Source organism: Molossus molossus, unplaced genomic scaffold (genome assembly GCF_014108415.1).
Source record: "Molossus molossus isolate mMolMol1 unplaced genomic scaffold, mMolMol1.p scaffold_m16_p_8, whole genome shotgun sequence".
Taxonomy (NCBI): domain Eukaryota; kingdom Metazoa; phylum Chordata; class Mammalia; order Chiroptera; family Molossidae; genus Molossus; species Molossus molossus.
The window spans coordinates 81,290,357-81,316,647 of record NW_023425402.1 but is presented as its reverse complement, the minus strand read 5'-3'; the positions used below and the strand labels follow the sequence as shown (position 1 = coordinate 81,316,647).

The following is a 26,291-nucleotide window of genomic DNA, read 5'->3' as shown; positions in this document are numbered from 1 at the left end:
ATCTTTTAAACTAACCCAAATTAGAGGAACTAAAAAACATACCTGTTACTGAAAACTAAAAAATATTCATTCAAATGTCAAACTCAGTTTGGTTTGCTTTCACAAGTAATAACCGAATATTCTCTTACAAACTTCATAAAAATGTGAGCTCATTTTATCCTGACCATTTTACCAGAAAGTAGTTTATACCCACAAGATTTATACAGATGTTTCTGTTTGAAGGCAGGCAGAACCAATTTAGGAATTGCCACAAATTAATTTTTTTGTAGTCTCTTCTGAGTGTTATGACTTGAGCTGCTTATATAATCTATGTTAACAAATAAAACCCACAAGTGATTTTCAAAGCTGGCTAACAACATGAGTACCTTTCTCAGGTCGTCCAAAGTAATGTGCCTTTAAAGTCAGCAAGTCGGCTCTTTAAATTCATGTTGAAAGTACCTGCATTAATCTAGGTCTTTGAAAATGTAGAGGCTGTGAAGAGCAGAGAGAAACTCATCAACTTGTCCGCCTGCCTCAAATGATTTAGTAAGGAAAGAGAGTTTAAGAGTTTTAAAAATACATTTTTATAGAGTCTTTCTTAAAGTCAGAAAGCTCAGTTTGGGTGTCTAATTTAGAATTCCCTTTCTGCCTTCTCGTGAACATGTGCAGTTTTTGCGCAATGTATGTGACTCCCTCTGTATCGTTAACTCCTGGGCTGATAAAACAGTTAGACCGTTAAAACAGAACATCCTGTGTGTCAGCCTAAATCATTTAGAACTTTAGAGGGAGAGTTAAACGTAAGGCAGCAAAGTTACGGTATTCTGGATTTTAGATCACTCCTAGGAATCTGAGCTCCTAGGTCTGAAAGGAAAGGTGTACCTGCTGAGGAACCAGGGCCACTGAGGGAGGGCGCTGACGTCACCCTAACTGCTTAGACGCCCTCGGTGGACAAGCCACAGTGAAGTGGCCAAAGGAGATAATTGGAAAAGAAAAAAAAAAAAAGCGAGAGCCCTGGACAGTGTGGCTCAGTTGGCTGAGCATTGTCCCTTGCGCCAAGCATTTGCAGGTCCCAGTCTTGGTCAGGGCACGTGCCCAGGTTGTGGGCTTGATCCCCACCCAGTAGGAGGCGTTCAGGAGGCAGCTGATCGATGTTGATGTTTCTTTCTCGTCAATGTTTCTCTCTCTCTTTCTCCTTCATCTCTCTCTAAAATCAATAAAAAATACATTCTTTTTTTTTTTTTTTTTTTATCCTCACCCGAGGCCACTTTTCCATTTTTTGTTCAGATAGAACCATTTTTTGTTCAGATAGAACCATTTTTTGTTCAGATAGAGTGGGAGGGAGAGAGAGGAAGAGAGAGAGAAACATCGACGTGAAAGGGACACATCGAGTGGCTGCCACCAACATGACCAACCAGGGCCGGGGACAAACTGCAACCGAGGTACATGCCCTTAGCGGGAACCGAACCCCGGTCTCTCTGGACCGCAGGCCAGCGCTCTCACTGCTGAACCAAACCGGCCAGGGCTAAAAATACATTCTTTAAAAAAAATGGAGGTGGGGGGACTTGGCACCCTCAGCTTTGGACCTCTCAAATCAAGTGAGAAGGGCTCTAGGAGAAGAAACATATGTCCTTGGTCACACTCCTCACTTTAGAGGGAATGTAATTTATTCACAAGTAACTATGAGAATGGAGTAATTCAGAATAGCTGGGCGGATTCAAAATAGTTGGACAAGGAAGAATGAAGTGGTAGGAATCTTACTGTTCAAAATATTTCGGTGGCAACACCAGCAACAAAAGAATACAGTGTAAGGGCCAGGACAGCCGGTATGGGATTGTGTTTGCGGTCTCACGGGGACTCACTAAGGGCCGTCAGTGTGGAGAATGGGTCTGGCTGACTCTGAATTCCTCTGACCCGAGTGGGCTCCAGGCTGCACTGACGCGTGACTGAGTCTCCCTCATCTCCAGATCTTTTAACTGAGCTTCGCACATCATGATGCCACACTAAACCCTCCCAATCCAGCACCCACTCATATGGTTCCTCATTCTGATCTTCTCTCCTCTCTCCACGCCCCACAAACACAGCAGATTCCTCTCCTGAGCTCTAATTAAAGCTTACTTACATGGACTTGTTTTTCCCAGTCCTTTCTGTGTGCTAGCTGTTCTTTTCGGTGCCAGGGTATGACTGCTACTGCTGCCGATGGTATTTTATTGGATACTTACTGAAAATGTAATGTTATCACCTAGTGGTGATAAATCGAACATTTCTGGTAGAAGATATAGGTGGGCCAGCAACTCCCGGGGGGGCAGGGAGCGAGGGAGGATAGGGGTTAATCTCTGTGTTCTTCCTCAGTGGCCTCTTAGCCCTGCTGTGCTGCTAGAACTTCCTAACGGAGCGAAGTGACTCAGGGTGGCCCCCTTGTGGTCCAAGGCATTCCCAGCGCTCTGGTCTGGAATAAGAGGTAGCTGAAGAACAGTCCCTTTATTATTTACGTTTTATTGCCAACATTGTCGACATCTCCCAAGTCAAGAATCTGGAAATAATGTAATGAGATGCTGAAAACAAATTTGAAAAACCCTTTATAAAAACTCTAATTTTAAATAGCCCACATTTCTAAAATGTTCTATTTCTTCAGAATACACACCAGTTCTGTAAAAAGAATGCAGTTTTGAAACAGTTTCTTTTGAACATTTCTGTCATCTGGAAATTCCTGTACATAGCCCATGGCAGGTCAGCTTGGCTAAAGCATCTGTTGACATGTCACCAGCCCTCAGCACAGGAAAGGGAGCCAGCGCCTCATGATTCCAGGAGGAAAGCATCCAGCACTTGGGAAAATAGCACATTCACTGAAAAACAACATCCTAAATATGTAACATCTATGGATAACAAACACTCTGTGTGTGACTCTCATAGTTTTATAGCCCAAACCAGATTCTTTTGAGTGTCAAAATTGTGCTACTTTTTATAACACAGATCCAACCTCTGTCATTCCAGGATTCAAATAGCACAGGACCAAACTTGACAGAACTGGGTGTGGGACATTATAAAAATGAAGAAACCCAGTCCTCACCACTGGATGGTCTCATTCAGAAAGTCTGGGGGGAAATTACAGGGTTTGTCACTTTTTAAATAATTATCTGGCCCTGACCAGAGAGTCCTGGGTTCAGTTCCCACTAAGCGCATGTACCTCAGTTGCAGTTTGTCCCTGGCCCGGATTGGGGCCGTGTGGGTAGCAACCAGTTGATGTGTCTCTCTCACATTGATGTTTCTCTCTCTCTCTCTCCCTCCCGCTCTGTCTGAAGATAAATGCAAAAATGTCTTTGGGTGAGGATAAAAATAAATAAATAAAAGTTTTTTGAAAAGGAAAAAATAAGTAAAAAAATAATTCTCTGAGCGACTGTGGTGTGCGACAAAGGTTAAGAGTAACAAACCAGACCCCTAGGTGGAATGCTTTGGGGACTACCAGGAGGGGCTCTCCACCTTCATTTATGACTTGATTTGAAGATAGTGGGCTACTCGAGATGTGGGCAGTCATGCTACATGTCATACTTCAGGGGTCTTCAGAGTGGACTGAGCTTCCGAGGACAAGGACCTATGTTCTTCCATCCCTCAGGATCTAATAGGAATCTGGCAGAGTTGGTGCTTATAGACATTTGTTACATGAAATGTTAATTGGCATGCCCAGGACCTCTCCCTAGGAATGAAAGGTAATTTAAGATTCTAGAGAGTTCTACTAAACAACTGAGATCATGTGTCCTAAAGTACTTTGAAAATTGCAAAGGGACAACATGATTCTAGAAGGAAGGGTTATGTATAGTAGCCTCTAAATTATAATATGCATAAAAATGAGTCGTTTTGCAAAATCATTGCTTTTCCATTTTTCTTATTTTTATCTCCCTGCTACTGAAAATAGAAATATGATGCTAAATGTGTTTAAAAAGTAGAGGGAAAGGCACTGGAAAACCACACGTGCAAGAAATCAGAAGACACCCAGTCTCTTACCCAGCCGGGCTTGTCACAGAATAAGGAGATTGAACAAGCAATTGCTTTGTAATGCTTCGAGATCACCCTTCAGACAAAAACCTTTACAAACTTAAGTGTGTACTAAGTGTGTACTGGCATGCTAAAGGCAAAGTTGGTGTGTTTATCCCCAGATTTTTTCCAACCACTAAGTTAAAATCCTTTTGTTTTTGTATTTGACCTAGGATTTATGTTATCTAAGGACACAAGCCTCTTTCGATAAATAGAAATCAAGATACTCTGCTATATGTCTCCTGTGTTATACTTGGAAGATGGAGTATCATCTTCCTCATTCGGACAGAAGAAAGATGAATTTAAAATTTGACAAAGACAGAAATGAACGTCTCACACTCAAAACTCTAGCCCTGGGTTCTGTTCCTTCCCTTGAATGCCTTGGAATGTTAAACGTCAAGGCACTCCACCAGGAATGAGAAGACCTGGATTCTCCCTGCCTTTGCTAGTAAATGGCTTTGTGACCTTGAGCAAGTGACTCAACATCAGGGCCTCGCTCCTCCGCTGTAAAATGAGAAGGTTGGCTAGACGATACCAAAGTCTTTCTGGCTGTAAAGTTCTGTAAGTCTGGAAACACCTGCTAGTGACATTTATGCACTCGATATTCCTCTCTCACCCTTTTCAAAAGGTTTTAATTCATGGCTTTATGTCACTATTCCTATAAACCTTTTCAAATCCTTTCCAGGATTTTGTTTTTTGTGTCATGACAGCAGCTGGTGTTTCTCCATCTACTTTACAATAAGTATTACACAGACTTCTTAGTATATTTGTAATACATCAAAATAGACTAGCATGTCATCAGATATGAATGATTTTTCCAGATTCTCTGCAATACATACAGCAATAATTTGGGTCTGTTTTATATTTGAAGGTTTCAATATTTAAATGGTTTAAAACTAGTCTGGATTATACAACAAATTGCAGTTTTTCCAAAAGGTTTTCAGCCATTCAGACACTGGGTGGAAAATGTCAAGCACTTTAAGATGTGTGCGTATCACTGCAGGGCTGGGGATGCCAGCATCAAACTTGAAGTTTATTCATCTTATGTGCAGAGCAGCAGAAACTTTTCCTTAAAGCAAAGTTTTCTTCAAGCAAAGTCTTTCATGGAAAGGTTGCAGAAGCCTGTGGTGGATAGTTATTGCCTTTGTATGCTATTCTCTCATTGTGTTGCGTTGTTTCTTTTGAGTATGAAATAGGGCATGGATACTTTAGCTAATACATGTGAAAGGTTAGAACAGAAAGGGTAGGCGAATACTCTAAGAAGTGAAGGACTTGGTGAGGAACTCTTGTTGAAGTCTTTCCTTAGTTTTTAATTGTATGTATAATGGAGTTCAGCTCTGCCATGGGAGCGGAGGAAGCACCGCAGCAAGTAGTCGCTGGCACATCCACAGGAAGGAGCATGGGCTTGGGTCCTATTGAGTGACAGTACAGAGTACGTAGCCCACATGACTTCCTCTGTAACTTAACCACATATTATCTGAAGTTTTTTTTAATGAATTTATTGGGGTGACACTGGTTAACAAAATTATGCAGGTTTCAGATGCACAATTCTACAAAACATCATCAGTACACCGTAGTGTGTGTTCGCCACCCCGAGTCAAGTCTCCGTCCATCACCATTTATCCCTCCTGTACCTCCCTCCACCTCCTCCCACCCCACTCCTCTGGCAATCACCACACTGTTGTCCGTGTTCACGAGGTTTCTCTTTTTTTCTTTTTTGCTCTATTTCGCCACCCAGACCCTCCCCCCAACAGCTGTCAGACTGCTCTCTATGAATCTGTCTCTGTTTTGCTTGTTAGTTCATTTTGCTCACTAGGTTGCACATATAAGTGAGATCATAAGGTATTTGCTTTCTCTGACTAGCTTATTTCACTTAGCATAATATTCTCCAGGTCCGTCCATGCTATCACAAAGGGTAAGATTTCCTTCTTTATTACTATTATTATTTTTTAATCCTCACATGAGGATATTTTTCTATTTTTGTTCAGATAGAGTGGGAGGGAGAGAGAAAAAGAGAGAGAAACATCGATGTGAGAGGGACACATTCACTGGTTGCCTTCGGTACCACCCGACCAGGGCCAGAGATGAACTGCAACCGAGGTATGTGCCCTTGACTAGAATCAAACCCACAACTCATTGGTCCACAGGCCAACGCTCTAACTGCTAAGCCAAACCAGCCAGGGCCAGATTTTCTTCTTTTTTATGGACTAGTATTATTCCATTATGTAAAGGTACCACAGCTCTTTAATCCACTCATCTACTGATGAACATTTGGGCTGCTTTGAAATCTTGGCTATTATAAATAATGGCTGCAGTGAACATAGAGGTGCATATATTCTTTCAAATTAGTATTTTGGGTTTTTTGATAAAATTCAGAAAATAGTGTTACTTTGAATTACAAAGAACACATGGAAATTAAGAAGTCTGGAGTAGAATTGTGGGTAAGAGGGGAAAGTAAATGTTACTAGATAATTCTATGTAGAAGCTTTTGGGCACACCCCAAGACCTTCCCCCTGTCCTCATGAGGATGAAGACAGAAATGAGCTAACATTTCTTGTATGTCTGGCACCATAAGTATCCCTCGTACTTTGTACAACGACCTCATAAAGTAAATATAATTGTCCATTTACAGAAGAAGCTAAAACTCACATTTTACATGGGTAAGTGGTGGCGGTAGAATAGAAACCAAAATCTCTGATAATATTCCTGGATCTTCAGTTGGAGAAACTGGTCTCAAGCTCCACTCTTTTACATAAGCATATTTCTATAAATTTAGGCCGGATTCCTTACCACTCTGAGCCAGAGCTTTGCAGAGGCTGCCTCCTCAGGGGTAGTCACTATTATAACTACTGTTGTTGTTATTGCTTTTGAAATTATGATACTAGACTTTCAAAACACAGAGTATGATTTCATTCAATTGTCCTACACATGCTCAAGTCCTACTATGAGCAGGTTACTATATTATTAAACTTTCTTTCTCATGAAATATTGATCTGGAAGCACACAAAAATAATGTGAAAGTAAACAACCACACAGTTGAGGATAAGACATTATTTAAACTGTCACCTAGCTTATTTACTGAATTGGACACCAAACTGCTCTAGACATTTTAAGTCAATTAAACCAAATATGAGCAGATGCATGTATGTGCTCCTGAAAATGTTACTAGGAAAGCAAGGTTTCCTAGCATTTCCAGGGTAGATCCATTTGGTCATGATTTAGGGAGCCTCTCCACACGCTTGTGCTGGAGCACAATGCAAATGAAAACAAACACTGTGGGTATCTCATTGGCTTTTCCCCTCTAGTCATAAGTATTCTCTTTTCTCCAGGGCCCCTAATTTACTCGAGCAGAAAGGCACCACCCTAGCTGTAGACTCAGGCAGCAAGCTGTCATAGTAACACCAGGAGCTATGACTTTGGTCTTTAACTATGTCCCATTTCTACTTTATTTAAAGATAGAAATTTCATACATTTTCACAAGTCTTTTGAGATCGTATAAATATATATCACTGCTACACATGTTCTAGCACATCCAGAGAGCAACCTTTAAGTGCAATGAAAAGTACATTCTGATGCTAGGTGAAAAGGAGAAAGAGAGAGGCATGCAAAAAGATCATTCCTGCCTAGAAAAAAAAAAGGAGTTTTCCAAATCAAAGGAATCTAAACTTGGCCATTGTCATCGTGTGATATTACCACCAGCTCTTTTGGCAAGTTTGAAAATACTGCGCTCCGTTATAGAAGCTAAAACTGTCCTGGACCTGGAGTTGTTTACCCAGAGAAGGAGCTGCTCTAAAGTTACAAAGCTCTGGTTGGAAGATGTGGCTTGGAGGCCGCCTCCGAGTAACTGACGTCACAGGAGTCCAGGCTGCTGCTGTAACACTGAGCTGAGCAGCTTTTTGATTTGAGCAAGTGGTGAAGGTTTCCAAGGGACTTGTCAGTACTGCTCTGTTGAATGGTTGGACTTACTTTGCATTTCCATTTCTTGCAAGGAAGCAAGCTTCACCCAGCTGAGACTTTTCTCTTTAAAACAACTAGCTCTCTTTCCTTGGCTAGATTGGCCAGTGGTCGAACATCCGTAGGATTTCTCCCCAGAGCAAGAAGGTATGTGTCTTTCTGGCAATTTGAAAGCAAGTGACTAATTCTGGCAAAATGTAAAGGGGTTGCTGCTGACATGTTTGAAACGATGCATGCCGTTTAAGTGGAGGCTGATTTCAACATCTGCCCCTTTCAGTGTCTGTGTCTGGGCTTAAAAACAGCGGGGCGGGGTTCGTAACGAATTTTACTGACTCCCAGGGAAGAGAGGGTTCAGCTGCTCTGCGTGGATTTCCCAAGTCTGGACTGCCAGTACCATCCGCTCTCTGACACTGTTTTTCAAAACTCCCTCTCAGTACTTTGTACAGCACTCTGCCTACTGTGGATTTCACTAAATTTATTTATGAGAATGCTGTTTCCATTAGGATGAAGACTTTTTAACATTTGCAGAGTAAAGCTCACAACCTTTGAGGTTCTGGTATTTGAACATTGCAATGAAAAATGATAAATAAATGGAGTTTCAGCCAAGAGGATGGTCTGCGTGCTGCATAAGTGCCTCTGCTGCTTGAGTTGAAGAGTACGCCGTTCATAATGGGCTCATTGCAGTTAGTTAGGAACCTTGCCACCTCATCTTCTGTTCAAGCTGGTTAACTTTAGATGTTTGTTTACGCAAGAAAAAGTTTCTTTCAGAGCTTTACTTTATGAGATGTAAAATCAGTACACCTATATCTTGGATGTTTTGTAGTTTGAGTACATAACTGGAGAGGAAACAAGGAAGGAGAAGAGATGATAAAATGAGAAGGCAAAGTTGATGTCTTCAGAATTGCATGTGGTAGTATCTCTGACCTTGTTGGAACAAAAGGAACGTGTTGAAATAGCAAAAAACAGCAATGAAAAGTATTCCCTTTTGCCCTGTAACAAAATCAGATCACGGTTGTGTTTGGAAAGATGCATTTGCCCATGGACAATAGGGGAGAAATAGGTCTGTTAATTAGTTGGAATTATTCGAGTGATTTATAATATCCTGGAGAAAAGGCTAGAACATCTTTGAGGCAAATGCATTACTCTGGTGGGTTTGACATGGAAATGTCTAATCCCTCAAAGTTAAGAGGAAGCAAAGCACCTCCAGGGCAAATGATTCTTCCAGAAATTGTCAGATTGACAGTACCTACTGTGTTTGGCATTCCTATTGGAATATGTAACCTCCTACAAATGAAAAATTCTCAACTATATGAAAAGTCATATGTTTCAAAAAGGAAATCGGACAGTGAGAAACGAATACTCTGAACAAAAATCTCAGGAGAGAGAAGGAGCAATGGAGTGAACACTGTTTCATTTGTTTGACTAAAGTCCAGTTTTCACTGAGGGAGGGGGGATGGACATGACCAGGAGTAGTACGAATGGAGCACCCTTCAGCAAGGAAGTGTTACCATGACCAGTTGAGGCTAATTTGGGAACTGAAAATGATTTATTAAGAGATTCCTGTGTTGCTCTTAAATTGTGCTTGTGAGTAGTGCCAGAGGGTTAAGAGTTCTGTTTTCTTCCTATCACCGTAATTATGCAGCCCACGGGCACTCCCAATCCAGCTGCCAGGCTTGGGGAGGCGGCAGCTCAATGGATTACATGATGCTATCTTGGGGTTACTGGGGGAGAGCCGGTGCGTGACCGAGTAGTCAGCTCACTCTGCCCTGTTCCATTTGCCCTCATCCATTTTTATTCCAAAAAAAATTCTGGAAAAAATAGAGAGTCAGAGAGACATGGGGAGGGGTGCACATAGCAGGAATCCTTTCTTCTCTCCCACATAGATGCCAATATCAGTGGGTGAAAAAGAGTGATAAGTAGGAACAAAGAGAACATTTATGTTTGCCTCAGTACAACAATGAAATTGAGATTTTGAATCTGGTGAACCACTTTAACCCAGAGCTTTTCATTACAGAACATTATGTCCCTACAAAGTTGCCTTATTACTTGTGTTAAAATATCTGTATAGATATAGATATATAGGTATATAATGTATGTATATATATTTAAGAAGTATAACAAAAGCAGCTTTATATAAGATTTGTTTAAATATTTACTAATAATTTTTTTCCCTAAATATCTAACTTTCCATGAATCTTTGAAATATTTGGAAACCACTGAGTGCCAAGGAAAATTGTTGAAAATATGAGAGCTCAGACATTAGACTCACTTCTACAACTTTCTAATTAAATAAAGATAAAAATTTTCTATTTAATTTTAGAAAGAAACAGAAAGAAAAATAAATGAAGGGAAAGAAACAAGAAAAAAGACAAAGGGAGAAGGGTAGAAAGAAGGAACAGGCATTTATCAAAACCTGCTATGATCCAACATGTTTTTTTTCTCTATCTCTTGCTCACTTAATCCTCATAACTCTACGGCCCCTTTATATTTATTTATTTATTTATTTATTTTTTATTTATTAATTTGTTTTTGTTACAGATGTTTCTCATTTTTCCCCCATTGACACCCTCCTCCTCTTCCCCCTCGCCCCATCCCCAGCTTTGTTGTCTGTGTTCATTGGTCATTGCATCATGCATGTAAATTCTGTGGTTTCTCTCTCCCCCACCAAACTCCCCTCCTCTGAGGCTTGTCAGTCTGCACCCCACCTCTATGGCCCCTTTATTTTTAGAGAAGAAAGTACTCCATTCAACCCTATTACATTTGACATTTATGACAAGACAGATGCTAAGATGGCAAAATAAATCCTCCCCCTCAAAATTGGCACAGATATTGCTCCATAGGCATTTTCTTTCAAAGGCTTGCATTTGATCCATAACCGTTACATTTCCTGGCGCCGAGCATTGCTCTGGCCCCGGAAAGGAGAAGCTCTGTATATTGGCCTTTCTCCATATTAAGTGATGAGTTTGGCTTCTTGCAATTAAGTGCAGGATTATGTCTGCTTTGGAAACATGTATCTGGGTTCATGGATCTTCCTCTTACCAAGAGCAAACCTGATTTAGAATTTGCCTGGATGACCTTCAGTGAGGTGCACAAGAAAGGGGCATGTCACTTTTTAACCCTGGTCTGGAAGTGGTTCAAGAAGAGTTAGGAGTAGAAAGAAAAACTGGAGCCACTTGCTATATAATTGTAGGAGAAACTTGATGATGATTTCTGAACAATCCCAGTGTTTAAAGACCGGCAGGATGAAACGTAGACTAGCCTAACATCTCTTTGCCAGGTAGCTTGAAATTAGTAGGCTCCCTTTCTATAACTCCTTTGTTTAAATCTACAACTATCTCCTGACCTCTTAAACCACTCCTCTCTTCCTAAGAAGTTTCCATGTTAAATACCTGCTAGTAAGCAAGATAGTTTCAGCTCCCAGTTAATTACATAGAGCTTTAAAGCAGTCTGCTAGTCTCTGAAAATAATCAGTCCCAGGAATAGTTATTAAATGAACCTAAAAGATGACTACATAATCAAAATCAGTGACAGAGTTGACAAAACAAAAAACAAAATTCTGTATATTCTCTGCTATCTTAATTTTGTCTTCATTGATTTTTGTTTGGGGGCAGCTTACATTTGCTAGGGCAGGTACTTACGGTTCCTGGCTCATAGGTATAGAGGGTCGAAACCAGAAGGAAGGATGGCAGAGAGTGAAAATGAGATTAGAAAAAGCATGGCTAAGTGGATAAAATGAAACATGATAACATCTTTAATGGTTCCATCTGAAATGACTTTTTTTTCTTGAGTGAATTAATCATAGTATTGTGAGTGCCAAAGAAATAGGTAAAAATGATCCAAGTATCTGTAGCAAATTGTTTGAGAAAAGAGAAACAATCCAGACCCCAGTATCATTACGGTGTTTTTGAAGGTGGAACACTGCATGTAGCACTAACATTTTTATCCTTATCAGTCTATTATAATTCATTGCTAAGTAGTAGCTCAGAAAATACATGCTTGGAACAGTTTACTGCTTAGATATGAATGTTCAGAGCGGTCTGATAAAAATTGAAAGTAGTCTTCAATGTTTCTCTTATATTTGGGCTATGATATACAGCCGTCTTCTGTTCCACAAAATGAGTCATGCTGCCTGGGTATGTTGGCTTCAGTCCCCAGATCCAGCACGCAGGCAGCTATTAACTCCGGCAGCTATTAACACTTGCAATTAGCATAACCTGCCACCTGCTACGTTAAGACCTTTTTGTCATGGCCTAGAAACCTGAAGAGTTAGATTTTTCATAGGCATGATTATCTTAGAATGAGAGTCAAATATTTTAAGCTTACTTCTCGACCCATTAAAAAAGTAAATGACTTCAATAATAAAAATTATTTCCAGTGGAAGTCAGAGCAAGATTTTTTTAAGGAAAATTTTAAGTTTCTCAAACTGTTTTGCATTTCCTATGTCATTTAATCTTCAGAACAACCCTGTGATTAACTCTAGTTTAATGTAAATAAACTACATCTCAAACAATTTAGATGATTTATAGCAGAGTTACTAATCTGGTATTTTAAATTGCATTTTTAAACCCTAAATACACATAACTTAAATGCTAAAAATCTAATTATTTTAGGTACTGCTTAAGGTGATGGAGGATTTCTCTGCAAAGAAACAAAATGTTTTCTTTGATTCCCTGTATTCAGTATCCTAAATAGGTTCTGGTATATAATCTATTAGAAGGAAAAGAAAGCATGGATAAAGTTTACCACTTGGTTCCCAGGATAGTTTAGCTGATTTTACACTGTATTTGATAAAGTAAAATAACAAAAGTATTTTTTTGTTATTTAGTTTTGTTTCTTGCTAATATACCAGTCTCAGATTGACTACCAATTTTGTGGTCTTATTAATACAGTAATCCCATTTGCATGGGCTTGAGCTTTGAATATAAAATTTGGCGTCTAGTCCAGCACTGTCTCAGGACTTTAAGTCACATAAATATATAATCTGGCTGCATAAGTGGAACAAAAGGAGTAGTCTTGTTGCAGCAGACTCTGCCACGTTTGTGCAGATGTGACCATGCAATTGAATTTCAGACTTCTGCTCTTAGAGCGTCATGAAGAAATCCTGTTTAGATTAGGCTGTTAGTTCAAGGACTCCTTATATCTCACATGTACATTTAACCATCTTGGTCACTATAATTTTTCCATCTGGTCTTAGAAAGGGGCAGAAAAAACTCTTTTAGACTGCTTATTTTCTTTGCCCTGTTTGTTTCTTTCCAAGTAGATTGGCATCTCTTCTCTTCTTTTAAGTCCGGGTTTCCTAGAACTCGTTTATGTCGATGGCCTTTGACAAAATGATAAAATGTTTCCAGAAAGCATGTGACTTGGAACTCTCTCTCTCGTTATGTTTATATTAGGCTTTATTGTAAAGGCCAGTGAGACAGCTTCAAATAAAACAACTCCAAGCTTCCAAGAAACAGTTAGGAGAAGCAGAGACGAGCAGAAGCTCCCCTTCACTGCACTCGCGTGGCCGCCATGGACCTGCATGAGCAGTGGGCGAACACAGAGACTGACTGGCACAAGGAAAAGATGGAGTTACTGGACCAGTTTGACAATGAAAGGAAGGAATGGGAAACCCAATGGAAGATCATGCAGAAGAAGATAGAGGAGGTACACGCTGACTGGTTTTGAATCCACTGGAAACTGTTGAAGTTTGTTTTGCATTGCAAACTATTTTTATTTTTCTATTCCACTTAAGAGATGCATGTCTCAGTGACATTTACTACACCCAAAATAGCGTAACCTTACCCAATGGTGTCATACGGACTAGACTTATTTTACAGCCTTGAGTGAAAATTAAGAACTGAAAATGTCACTGTAAAGTGTATCCGTTTATTATTTTCTGCCTAGAGTGCCATGATATCAAAAGTGAAGTAGGTAAATTTTTCATGAGTTTTTAAATACCGGGTCCAGGAGGGAAAAAAATGTATGAAAGAGTTAATTGGTGAAACAAATTAGCAAAATTACAACTGAGCATTAAGTTGAAGATCCTTCCTGAGATAACTCATGACTAATATTGACTAATAATTCAGTAAAATCAGAAGAAATATCATACCTCAAACAAAATGGCAGCGGACATGACATTTATTCTGGTGGGGTGTGCCACATTTACTGCACATATCTTAGAAAAGGGGCAACGAAAATGACATGCCATGTCCTGGCCAGTTTTGCCCAGTGGTTAGAGTGTTGACCTGTGAACCAAAGGGTCTCGGGTTTGATTCTCAGTCAAGGGCATGTACCTGGGTTGCAGGTTCATTCCCGGCCCTGGTTGGGGTGGTGTAGGAGGCAGCCAATCGATGTGTCTCTCACATCGATGATTCTCTCTCTCTCCCTCCCTCCCTCCCTTCCACTCTGTCTAAAAATCTAAGGAAAAATATCCTTGAGTGATGAATAACCGAAAAATGAATAAAATAAATAAATAAAAATGATGTTCAGTGACTCTGATACAAAGAGTCATTTAATCCCCATTAACCTTCCTTAGCATGTGGGGCCTAGAATATTCCCTTTAAGCATGTACACTGATGTTTATTTAAGCTTGTTTCAACTAATCTTGCTTTCCTCTTGAAGCATCCATGGTATCAACTTACATGGTTTTGTGCTCATTGTTAAAGCAATCATTTCAATAGACTCCTTGGTCTTTAGTCAGATTCAATCAAAGCTGGTGCTTTATGTGTTATAATGCAAATATGTGTCTTTTAACAGCCATGTAATTGGTTGTGAATAAAATACAAATTGGCATGCTACAAGAAAAATTTTTTTAAAAGAGTAGCTATTAAATTATTTCTCTAAAATAATTGTAGTGTATAATTCGAGACTGAAAGGGGAAGCCACCGCTCATCTCTATAGTTGGTAAAGGTGTTTTGCTCACTCTCTTGCTTCCTCCTCCCAGAGACTCAGATGGGATCAACAAGGAGATGCCTAGGTCAAATCAGAATCCACAACTTCAGTCAGCAACCTTAATTCATGGGTCACTGGCTCCCAAAAGTTTGGACGGTCCAGTTAGTAACTATCACAAACAGTTCTAGCATCCAAGCAAAAGAATTAAGGGAATCCAGATTAGTCTAGCCAATGGTTTTAGCCATGTTGCAAAAATAATCTGCCGCCTGGTTAAATTTGTTATTGTAAAATAATTATTCTGACAGCTCTTTAGATTCCATCTATGGCAAATATTAGCCTTATCAATTAGCAAGCATTAAACATGCTTTAAACTTGGGCTGACAGTCCATGGAAATATTGTTCCTTTCTGCATCAAGGAGAGAGAAGGACTGTAATGTTCTTTTCTTCCCCTGGCTGCTTGAGGTGTACAGCACTATAACCAGAGAATGTGTTTAAAAAATGTGCTTACCCAGAATACCTATAGATGGTGCTCTTCAATACCTGAACACTAGCATCATGCTCCCCTTACAATACAAAGATATGTTTCTTTCGAAGTCCCAGCTTTGTAACCCACATGAACGTACTTTTTATATATTACTTCCTACAAGCTACAAAGCTGGGAGTAGAAAAGACTGAGGGAAAGAGAAAGAAAGTATCCCTCACATGTCACAGAGAATCAAGATAATTTGTTTTAAACTAAAATTAAAAATCAATACTTGGAAAAATGATAACATAGCACAAGTGTAATAGATAGTATTTCTTTATTTTTTTAAATGTTTTTTACTGATTTTTTTTTTTAGAGAGAGAGGAAGGAAGAGAGATAGAAACATCGATGTGAGAGAGGAACATTGATTGGCTGTCTCTTGCATGCCCCCCCGCCCCCCACTGGCGATTGAGCCTGCAACCCAGGCATGTGCTCTGACTAGGAGTCAAACTGGGACCTCTCCGTCCATGGGACGACGCTCAATTCACTGAGCCACATCAGCTGGACAAGATTGTATTTGTTAAACATTGATCATTAAATTATGTGTATTAAATCAGATACAAGTTAGTAAGCAATGTATTAGAGAATTGTGGATTTTCAGGAACACACCTATAACTTTAATGATTCCAAGTAATAATATAATCAGTGAGAGCTTCCAGAATTGGGCATTAAGATGCTAATGATTCTCTGTTCAGCCACTATCTATGATCATTGCATTTGCTATTGTAAAACCAAGATACAGTGATACCTCGGTTCTCGAACATAATTCGTTCCAGGAGGATGGTCGAGAACCGAATTGTTCAAGAACCGAAGCAATGAAACCCAATAGGAAAGCGTGACTCCACAAAGCGTGACTCTCTCTCTGCACTCACACTGAGGACGCAAGCAAGGCGCGCTGGGCCGAATGAACGCCATTCGGCTCAACTCGGCTCATCTCGGAAGTTCGAGTTCCAAATATTTGTTCGGATTCCGAGACAAAAGTTTCTCGAATCTCCTGGTCGAATACCGATTTGGTCGAAAACCGAGGCGTTCAAGAACCGAGGTATCACTGTACACATTTAGACCATTTGAAACCTGGTATAATCCAGATAGAAACTCTATATAAACTACATAGGTGCCTGGGATTTTTTTTTTTTTTTTATCACATTGCAGTCTTTCCTGCTTATATCTCCTTTGTTTGTATGATTAGACTACCATTGACAATGACTGGGTACCAGATTTCCTTATACAAAATAGTTTTCTATCAATATCATTATGTCATTTTCTTAATCATACCTCATTTACCTTCCCAAGAGAATTTATGATGGCATATAAAATTCTGCATAAGGCACAGTATCCCAAAACAAAAAGAGAGGCGAGATCAAGACAAGAGAATGATCCCATGTAAAATGCATGCAGCAAGTCTATCTTCCTAGTAACCAACACAAAAAATTGTCAGATGCATGTTTCTCAATATTCAGAAAACAAAAGCAAACTTATTTTCTGGGAATAGCATTTCTGTCCCTGACTTTGAAACTAAAGCAGTCTTGCCCGGCCCATGTGGCTCAGTGGATTTAGAATTGTCCCATGAACTGAGAGATCCCAGTTTGATTCCCAGGTAGGGCATGTGCAGGCTTGATCCCCAGTAGGGGTCGTGCAAGAGGCAGCTGATCGATATTTCTCTCTCACATCAATGTTTCTACCTCTCTTTCCCTTTCTCTCTCTCTAAAAAGAAATCAATAAAAACATATATAAAAAAAAAAAACAGCCCTGGCCGGTTTGGCTCAGCGGTTGGAGTGTCGGCCTGCGGTACAGAGAGACCCGGGTTCGGTTCCCGCAAAGGGCACGTACCTCGGTTGCAGTTTGTCCCCGGCCCTGGTTGGTCGTGCGGGTGGCGACCACTCGATGTGTCCCTTCACATCGATGTTTCTCTCTCTCTTCCTCTCTCTCCCTCCCGCTCCATCTGAACAAAAAATGGAAAAATGTCCTCGGGTGAGAATAAAAAAAAAAAAAAAAAAAACTAAAGCAATCTTGTTTTTACCCATGACTCCTCAAAAGAGGACACCTCCAGCCATGGCCAGTTTGGCTCATTGGCCTGAGGACCAGAGAGTCCCGGGTTCGGTTCCCACTAGGGCACGTACCTCTGCTGCAGTTTGTCCCCGGCTCTGGTTGGGGTTGTGTGGGTGGCAACCAGTCGATATGTGTTTCTCTCACATCGATGTTTCTCTTTCTCTCTCTTCCCCCTCCCTCCCACTCTATCTGAAGATAAATGTAAAAATGTCCTCTGGTGAGGAGGTATAAAAAAAAGAGTACACCTCCAACAGCATCCTCAGATTTAACATGGCACTTTTGAGCATCATTTCTTATAATATCCTCAAGGTCACCATAACCATAATGCCCACAACAGTTCAGTATAAAATTTTACAGGGGCCATGCCTGCAAGTTGATGCTATCCTGACTTCACCCGTTGACAGATTTATAAGTATCTAGGGAAATAAATGCACTGTATAACCTTCCGGCATCGACTATGTATAGTGTTTCTCTCATCTGAGATTTAGGTAAATATTGAACAGCAATAAATCTCTTATTCCTTAAATAATAGATGTAGTGCAAATATAGGCTGTGGCTGTAAAATGTAGTCATTTGCTTTAATAGTTATTTGATAGTCTCCTTTGAAATTTGACAAGCTTTCCCAGAACTCAAGCCAGAAGAGAAAGCCATTTACTTCCTCTATTCAGAGGTGAGCTGAGTGAGTCCCTGCAGCTTAAACTAAGTTCTCATCAGGAAATAATTGGGGGGCCCTGACTGGGTGGCTTGGTTGGTTGGAGCATCATCTCATATACCAGAAATGTGGCAGGTGTGATTCCTGGTCGGGGCGTATATAGGAGACAACAGATCGATTTTTCTCTCTCACATCGATGATTCTCTCTCTCTCTCTAAAAACCAATAAAAACATATCCTCAGGTGAGGATTTAAAAAGTGAAATAATTTGGAGTCCACTTTAACATAGGCTAATAGATTATCAGAGTCTTAGAGTTCTTTTATAGCTCATAGGACAAGGTCGCATTACTATGACTTTAATGTTAGTTAAACTCTTGCTTCTCTCTAAGAGCAATGAGAGAGCATAGCTAGTAACTGATTCAGATCATTCAATTTTGTGACAGTGCTTCTGTATTATAATGATATGTGTATGTAGATACAGGTTTAATTTATTTTTGACTGAGTTGATTCCTATGCAGAAGGACAGAAATTATCATTGATGCTTTGGCCTGCGAAAAGTAGTCCTTATGGTTTATCCAAGTTTCCTGGCAAATCCAGATTTTAGAAGCACTATTTAGAGGCATAAGCAATCCTACCCCAGGGCTAGTATATAGTCATAGTCATATGGCAAAGAGAACTCAAAACAGTGTGCTGAGCTCCAAAAATATGACAAAGTAAATTAAGGGAGGGAAAAAGTTTTATGTTTGTTTTCATTACAGCTTTGCCATGAAGTAAAGCTTCGGAGGAAAATCAACATGAATGAACGTGCTAAGGTCATTGATCTTGATCGTGAGAAGGCCATGCAAGGTAAATTGGTGGAATCTTCTCCAAACTACCCCAATCCAGGACAATGTGAATTTAAAGGCATGAATCACAGGGATGGTCTGGAAAAAGAAAATAAAACAGAGCAGAGCTTACTCAGTGAAGGAAATCAAATATGTAAGGAACAAAAAGCAACCAAAAAATCAAAGGTCGGGTTTGTGGATCCTTTGGCCACGGACAACCGAAAGGACTGTGAGGCCCGGCCCGACCCGAGAACTCCTGAGGAAGCAAACATGGGCCGCTGTGGCGCCCTCAACGCAGTAAGTAAGATGTGACCGACCTAGAACTGTTTCTGAGGAATTATTTACATTTCAAAGTGTTAACACGCTATTGCTTATATATATAAAGGCACTTGAAGAACTTGCCAAAGTCAGTGAAGAATTATGCTGCTTTCAAGAGGAAATTCGAAAACGTTCTAACCATAGAAGGTAGGCTGGTACATCTGTGATTATTTTATGTTGGAAAACTAAGAAAAGTACTGTTTTCAGTTTAGGAATTTCTTACACTTTGTTAATTTATTATCTTAGATAAGAGATAAAACCTTTAATTGAATATTTCTCTGCTAATTTTTTAAAACAGATCTACTAATTCTCTTTGTAATACGACTATCAGGAATACTTTATTCTTTTGGTATTTAGTTAAGGGATACCATCCATAATAAATTAGCAAGTATATTCTAATAAAGTTTTTTTTCTTTTTTCATTTTGAGCATTTAGCCAGCAGAAGAGTAAACAACGGTGCTAATCCAGTTAAATACATATTTAAACTATGTCAAATTTAACAGTGTGGTGTTTTAATTACATGATGTTCCACTGAAATGTTTTGTACCTAAGGGTCATTTATTTCTCTACATCTATTATGTATATAATGGAAGCACATATCATTTGCAGAAAAATATATTAGAAATATGTACACACATACATGCAATGCTATAAAAATAGTATTTTAATTGAGAAGTATCTATATAATTGTAAAAGTAAGTTTTAACCAAATTAAAAAATAAATTGGAATTTTCTACAAGTTATGTAAAGATGGATTGTCCCAGGATCGACATTTATCTTCTAGTGAGGCAGGATACTTCTCTTGGAAAGTTATAGCAATGTGTCCCCTGCATTGTCTTTAGCTCTTAGGAAGCTCAGAGAGAATTTTTGCGCAGACTTGCAATACATTTTCTTCTCTAGTCATGTTTCATCCATCATGTTGCCCTCTGCTTGCTCATTTAGCTTTTGTGTACCGTGCTCTGCTAGTGAGTATCTATCTGCACTTTATTGTGAGATAGCACATAGCATTTTACAAGTTGAAGAGATATAAATACGATTTATATTTGTCAGTATGATTAGTTAACTTTAATTTGTGAATCCCTATTGTTACTCTATTTAGAATTAGGTTTTGATTGAACTCAGAAAAGACTTACATGTCAATTTTCTTTAACAAATTACACCTGGTACAAAGTTCTCCTTGTTACTACATGGCCTTTAGGAAAAAGTTCAAAATCCTTAATATGTAATTCAAAGACATTACAGTTATCTAGTGTTTCTCACTTATTTTCCATCATCCTCCCCACTCTGCTTTATAATCCGTCCACATCAAAGTGCTCACTGTTTCTTGAATAGGCACACTGCTTTAACTGCTGCTCAATTTGCCTGTCCGCCCTTCACCTATCCAAAGCATTCTAACTTTTTTTTCAAGCCCCAATGACACCTTTCATTGGGTATCACTCATGTCTTGTTTCACTTTTATTCAGATTTCTGTCATATTACTTAGAATATTACTTTAAATTCAAGGGGAGGAACTTGAGCTCACATGATATAGTGACTAGGAATTCAGTAGCAGGGTGGAGGTATGGAAATGAATAGAGAAACCTGTAGAAATGGGAATGCAGGAGACTATACATGATCTAGTCCAGATATAGGTGAAGTTTAGGTAAAGAAAAAATGAGAGACCAGGTTGGAAAGATAGTTTGGGTCACAGTATGCGGAGCCTGGAATGCAACACTGAGACGTGTACTTTATCCTACAGTAAAAATGACTTGGAGGTTTTGATTAGGGGATTTACAGAAAAATGATGCGTCAGGAAGTTGTGACTCCTTTTCCTATAGCAGAAATCCATTGCTTAAGCCATGTTTGTTTGTTGTTGATTTTTTTGAAAAGCTTGTCCTAAATAAAGTTATCACTAATATATCATGGTTTATCATTGTTTAGGATGAAGTCAGATTCTTTTCTCCAGGAAATTCCAAATGTAATTAACATACCTCCTGGAGACCACACGATCAACAATGGCCAGTGCCTTCTTCCAATCAATTTAGAAAGAGAAAAACAGAAAAATAGAAAGAATCTGAGTTATACTAATATGCTCCAAAGCAATTTTATGAAAAAATATGGAATTGATACAGTTGATCTACAAAGAAATGAAATTTCACCAGTTCCTCCTCCAAGAAGTACATCTCGAAATTTTCCTGGCTCATATCCTGAACATGCCCATGAAAGTCTGAAGGAAAGTTTAGACCACAGCAGCCAGTTGGTCCAAGAGGGTCAAGGTGAAAGCAACTGCAGTCCTCATGTCCTTCTGAGGCATGATGAGATGTCTGCACCGTGTCTAATTGAAGGGGAGACTTTGAAAGATGGGATCATGTTTTCTTCCTTGGCACCTGAAGCCAAAGTAGGTAACAAGCCTCCACGTAATGAAAATGTTGGATTTGGCATGTGGTCTTATGACACTGTGAGAGGCACAAAAAACAGCCCCTCTACCTTGTGGTTTCAGAAAACCTGCTCTACTCCCAATAAGTCAAAATACGAAAAGATGATCCCAGATCATCCTGCTAAATCTCATTCTGACCTTCATGTAAGCAATGACTATAGATCCTCCGTGACAGCGAGCAGTGGCCCACTCCGAAGCTTCACTTGTGGCTTTGAAAAGACTACTAGGAATGAAAAGCTGGCAGCCAAGACTGATGAGTTTAACAGAACCGTATTCAGAACAGATAGAAATTGTCGTGCAGTACAGCAGAGTCAAAGCTACTCAGAATCATCGCAAGATCTTAAGCCCTGTGATACCTTAATTACTTGTGCAGGCAACATACCAAAAAATGACAATGTGCCTGATAGTCTGAAAACCAGTGCCCACATGCCTGTGCCTAGAGAAATTGAGCCTGATAATCCCACCCAAAGATCCACAACAGGCCTAGTCAGACAAACACAGGAACACATAAATGCTAGCAGTTATCGGAATATGCTCCATGAGCATGACTGGAGACCTAGTAATTTGTCTGGCCGACCAAGATCAGCTGATCCTAGGTCAAATTATGGTGTTGTGGAAAAGCTGATGAAAACCTGTGAGATATCAACAGGGTCTGCATTGCAACATTCTAAATGCTGCCAGGATAATTGGACCAAATGTAACTCTGATGTCAGTGTTGGGGCCACATTAAGTAAGCATTTAGAAATGCTCCAAATTGAACAAGAGCTCCAAGGAAAATCAGCTATGTGTGCGGCACAGCAAGTGAAGCAAGGAGTGGATTGGAAAAAGATAACAGAGGTGAGAAAGCCATTTACATATTTTGGTATAACTACATTCATATTTAGTCAAGGCTCCGAGTTCAGTCCCTTGAATTTACATAAATAGAAGGCAGATGCATGTTTTGGCATCTTCTTAACTTTTTAATCCTTCATTTGTGAACAACTATAAACCTTAGGATTGTAACTCAACATGGGCTTTTAAAAGTGTAGTTTTAAGACTGGGGTTAGGACATTATCACTTTTTAAAATTCTGAAATAGGATAACATAAATGTAATAAATAGGCTTAAGAACCTCAAAAAGATCAAATGTTGTAAGTGTGTTGAGAAAGTATTCTGTATATGCATTTGTTGATTTATAGAGTTTCATCTTTTTTATTTGTTTTTAAAAGTATTTGGGAAATATTTTAAAAATAACTTGCACTTTTTAGTTATTAACGATGAATGGTTCAGTCATTCCCAGCATTTGATTCATGTTTTTTCTCAAGAGATTGTTTACATACATGGAGAATATGGGTAAAACATATAATCTAAAACAGTGCCTTATAAAGTTTCCTTATTTGTGGAGCTAGCAGGCTATTATACATTAATTTGTATAAATTCTTAGCATACAAATTGCTAAAAATATTAGTTTTCATCCATTTTATTTTTTCACAAGGTACAAATAATTATTCTGCTTTTGTGTCTTTACTTTTTTACGTTTTTAATTTTTTTATTTCTTCAGTTACAGTTTACATTCAATATTACTTTGAATTAATTTGCAGTGTACAACATACTGGTTAGACAATCACATACTTTATAAAGTGTTCACCCTGATATTTCCAGGACTCACCTGGCACCATACCTAATTATTACAATGTTATTGACTTTATTTTCTATGCTGTACTATACATCTCCATGACTATTTTTTAACTACCAATTTGTACCTTTCAATCTCTTCACCTTTCTCACCTAGTTCCCCAACCCCCTCCCCTCTGGCAAACATCAGCCTGTTCTCTGCATCTGTGAGTTTGTTTCTGTTTTGTTTGTTCATTTATATTGTTCTTTAGATTCCATGTATAAGTGAAATAAAATGGTATTTCTTTCACCAACTGACTGATTTCACTTAGGGAACTCTAGGTGCATTTATCAATGCAAATGGTAAAATTTCATTCTTTTTTATGGTCGAGTAATAGTCCATTTATATATGCAGCACAGCTTTTTTATTCACTCATCTATTTATTGATGGGCACATGGGTTGCTTCTACAGTTTGGCTATTGTAAATAACTCTGCAGTGAACAAAAGGGTGCATGTATGTATCTTTCTTTCTTAGCTGAACCCATAAATACCTAGAAGGTACTATAGCTTCAGGTGGGGAATGGAAACATGAATACAATAAGCAGCCAAATTCTCATTACTTAACAAGGACTATTACTAAATATTTCCAATTTTTGCATTTGTTGGAGGTTTGGGAGGGGTCCTCTACTGTGGATCCTTAGAGGTAGCTTTTCACCCTCTTACCTCTAAAAAAATAAGATTACAAAGAAAGAAAAAGAAAATGCAGGTTACTATCATGGAATTGAGGCCATCCTCACTGTCTATCTTGGATGAAAGAACAAAGGCTTTGTTAAAAAGGTCAGTAACAACCAAAGGTATAAGATGGGTTGCATAAGCTTTGTAATTTTCTTTTTAATTGCAAGGGTTAAGAATCCTCAGTGGGGGCATGCAGGAGGCAGCCAATCAATGTTCTATCTCATTGATGCCTCTATCTCTCTCCCTCTCCCTTCCTCTCTCTCTAAAAAAAATCAATAAAGAAAAATTAAAAAGAAAGAAAAAAAGGAAGACATGAAAGAAAGGAAAGAAAAAAAAAAATCAGTCATCAAATGATGCCCAATGCTGATAGTAATTATATGTTAGCAATTTTGATATTTTTGAGAGTTAGTAACAGTGGTTCTTAGTGGGTAAAAAAAAAGCATCAGGTATATAATTTGATGGTTTGTATGTTTTTTGCTTATGACCTCTAAAAGTATCAATAACTTGGGAAAAGTGAAATTTCTTATATAAAGTACCTTTTTTCCAAATAACACTAAAACATTATAAAATCCTCCCAAGAAACATCTGCAGCTCCATCATATCAAAGTTACCTAACAGGAACTTCTGAATACTGAACTTTAATTCTAAAAGAAGATCAGTTGTGTTAAAATTTGTCAATGTGAAGAAATGATTAAATGTTATATTCCATATTAAAAGTGAATTGCTTTAATGAAAATATTCAAGACCACAAACATTATATCTTCTTTAGTTTTTTATGCTTTTTCTTGCTTGTAAATATACTAATACATTAATCCCAGTGTTGGGATTCATAAAATATTAAGCCCAGGGTTGGTGCTGGTATAGTTAGTTGAATGTTTTCTTTTGTGTTGTAGGAATCCATGGCAGTGAAATTTTCACCTGGCAAAGGATTTTCCCGCCCGGCTAGACCAGCAAATCGCCGTCTCCCATCCAGATGGGCGTCAAGATCTCCATCGGGGCCCCCAGCCTTGCGGAGAACTGCCCAGAGCTATACTATTTCTCTGCGTTCTGAAGCATCGGTGGTCTGAGTCTCTGGCCTGAATTGCTACATTTCAAAAATCCCAATTTCCAAACAGAGCATTCTGAGTGTTGACAGGCAATCCTGTCTCGTCTGTATCTTTCAAGATGACTGGGACAAACAATTTAAATCTTAACTTCCCATCAGTCTTCAGTGTTTTTAATCTATGGAATAATTATCTTTCTTAATGTTGATTTCTTATATCAGAATTTTTTAATGCCATTCTCATTAATTTGACAATATGATTTAAGTTGAAACAATGTACTATATTGTATATTCTAACTTTCTTGCAAGTGGCAGAAAGCAAGGTTATGTGCATGGCCATGTGTTTGTAAGTGCATGTGTTGAAATAGGAAGTATCCTAGTATGTATTTAGATAAGAAAACTTATGTGCTAGTGTTGACTTTGAAATTATAACATGTATACCTATATATTCTTTGTGTTTATTTAAAACTTTTGAAAATATACAGCACTATTTATATTTTGTATACCTTTTCATAGGTATCCACTTAAAGCATTTGAGGTACGTATATTAACTAACCACTTCCTTGACCCAGCTGCATTGCAAAATAAGAATTATATACATATCTAACATTGGTAGATTTCTATATACAACTCATAAATAATTTCTTAACTCATATAAGGATAATACCATTGATCTCATATTTTACTCTTATAAGTAAATAAAATTGTCACAGGTTTAACAGATCAGCCTTCTAAAGCAAACATAAAATGTTCACAAAAGTTTTTATATTGCATTTGGTAGTCTATTATGGCTTTAAAATATACTTGATCCTCAGAGCCAGTATCATGAGACTGCCTTGTAAACATGATTTAAAAATGAATTTACTTTGTCAAATTCAATAACAAACATTCTTTAAATAGGATATAAAAAGAAATTCAATTATGTTGAATTCTACTTTTTGTTAAAAACTTTAGTTCAGCTACTTTCTTTGGAGTCATGCCTATTTAAAGGTAAGTCATTTACTTTTTTCTTTTTTTAACTTTTTTCCTAAAATTAGTAGATAAAAGATTAATTTACTCTTTTGTGAACAAGGAAAGTCAGGAATGATGTTTCACTGAGGGCTGAATCGTAATGTATTTCTTATAGTGTGCTACATAAATAAGCCTTAAACTAAACTGTGGCACCCATGAGTAGCATAAGGGACAGAAACATGTATTTTCACCACAATTTGCATACAGTGAACACATACAGTCTCTGTTGAGAACTGACAGATATATGAATGTTGAGGTACTTGGAATCCACATGGAGTGTCTTAGAAGCAATTT

At 38.6% G+C, this 26,291-nt stretch overlaps 1 protein-coding gene across 2 annotated transcripts in view; it reads left to right on the top strand.

Annotated features, from left to right (window-relative positions):
• KIAA0408 (KIAA0408 ortholog) overlaps nt 1-25,824 on the top strand; it is a 34,638-nt gene extending 8,814 nt beyond the window's left edge. For both annotated transcript variants that reach the window (XM_036249176.1, XM_036249175.1), the window contains exons 3-7: nt 13,356-13,608; nt 18,817-19,179; nt 19,268-19,347; nt 21,121-22,453; nt 24,838-25,824. In XM_036249176.1, coding sequence (XP_036105069.1) covers nt 13,474-13,608; nt 18,817-19,179; nt 19,268-19,347; nt 21,121-22,453; nt 24,838-25,011 — 2,085 coding nt within the window. In that variant the 5' untranslated portion in view covers nt 13,356-13,473 and the 3' untranslated portion in view covers nt 25,012-25,824. The remainder of the gene's footprint in view (nt 1-13,355; nt 13,609-18,816; nt 19,180-19,267; nt 19,348-21,120; nt 22,454-24,837) is intronic.
• Nucleotides 25,825-26,291: the final 467 nt, after the last annotated feature.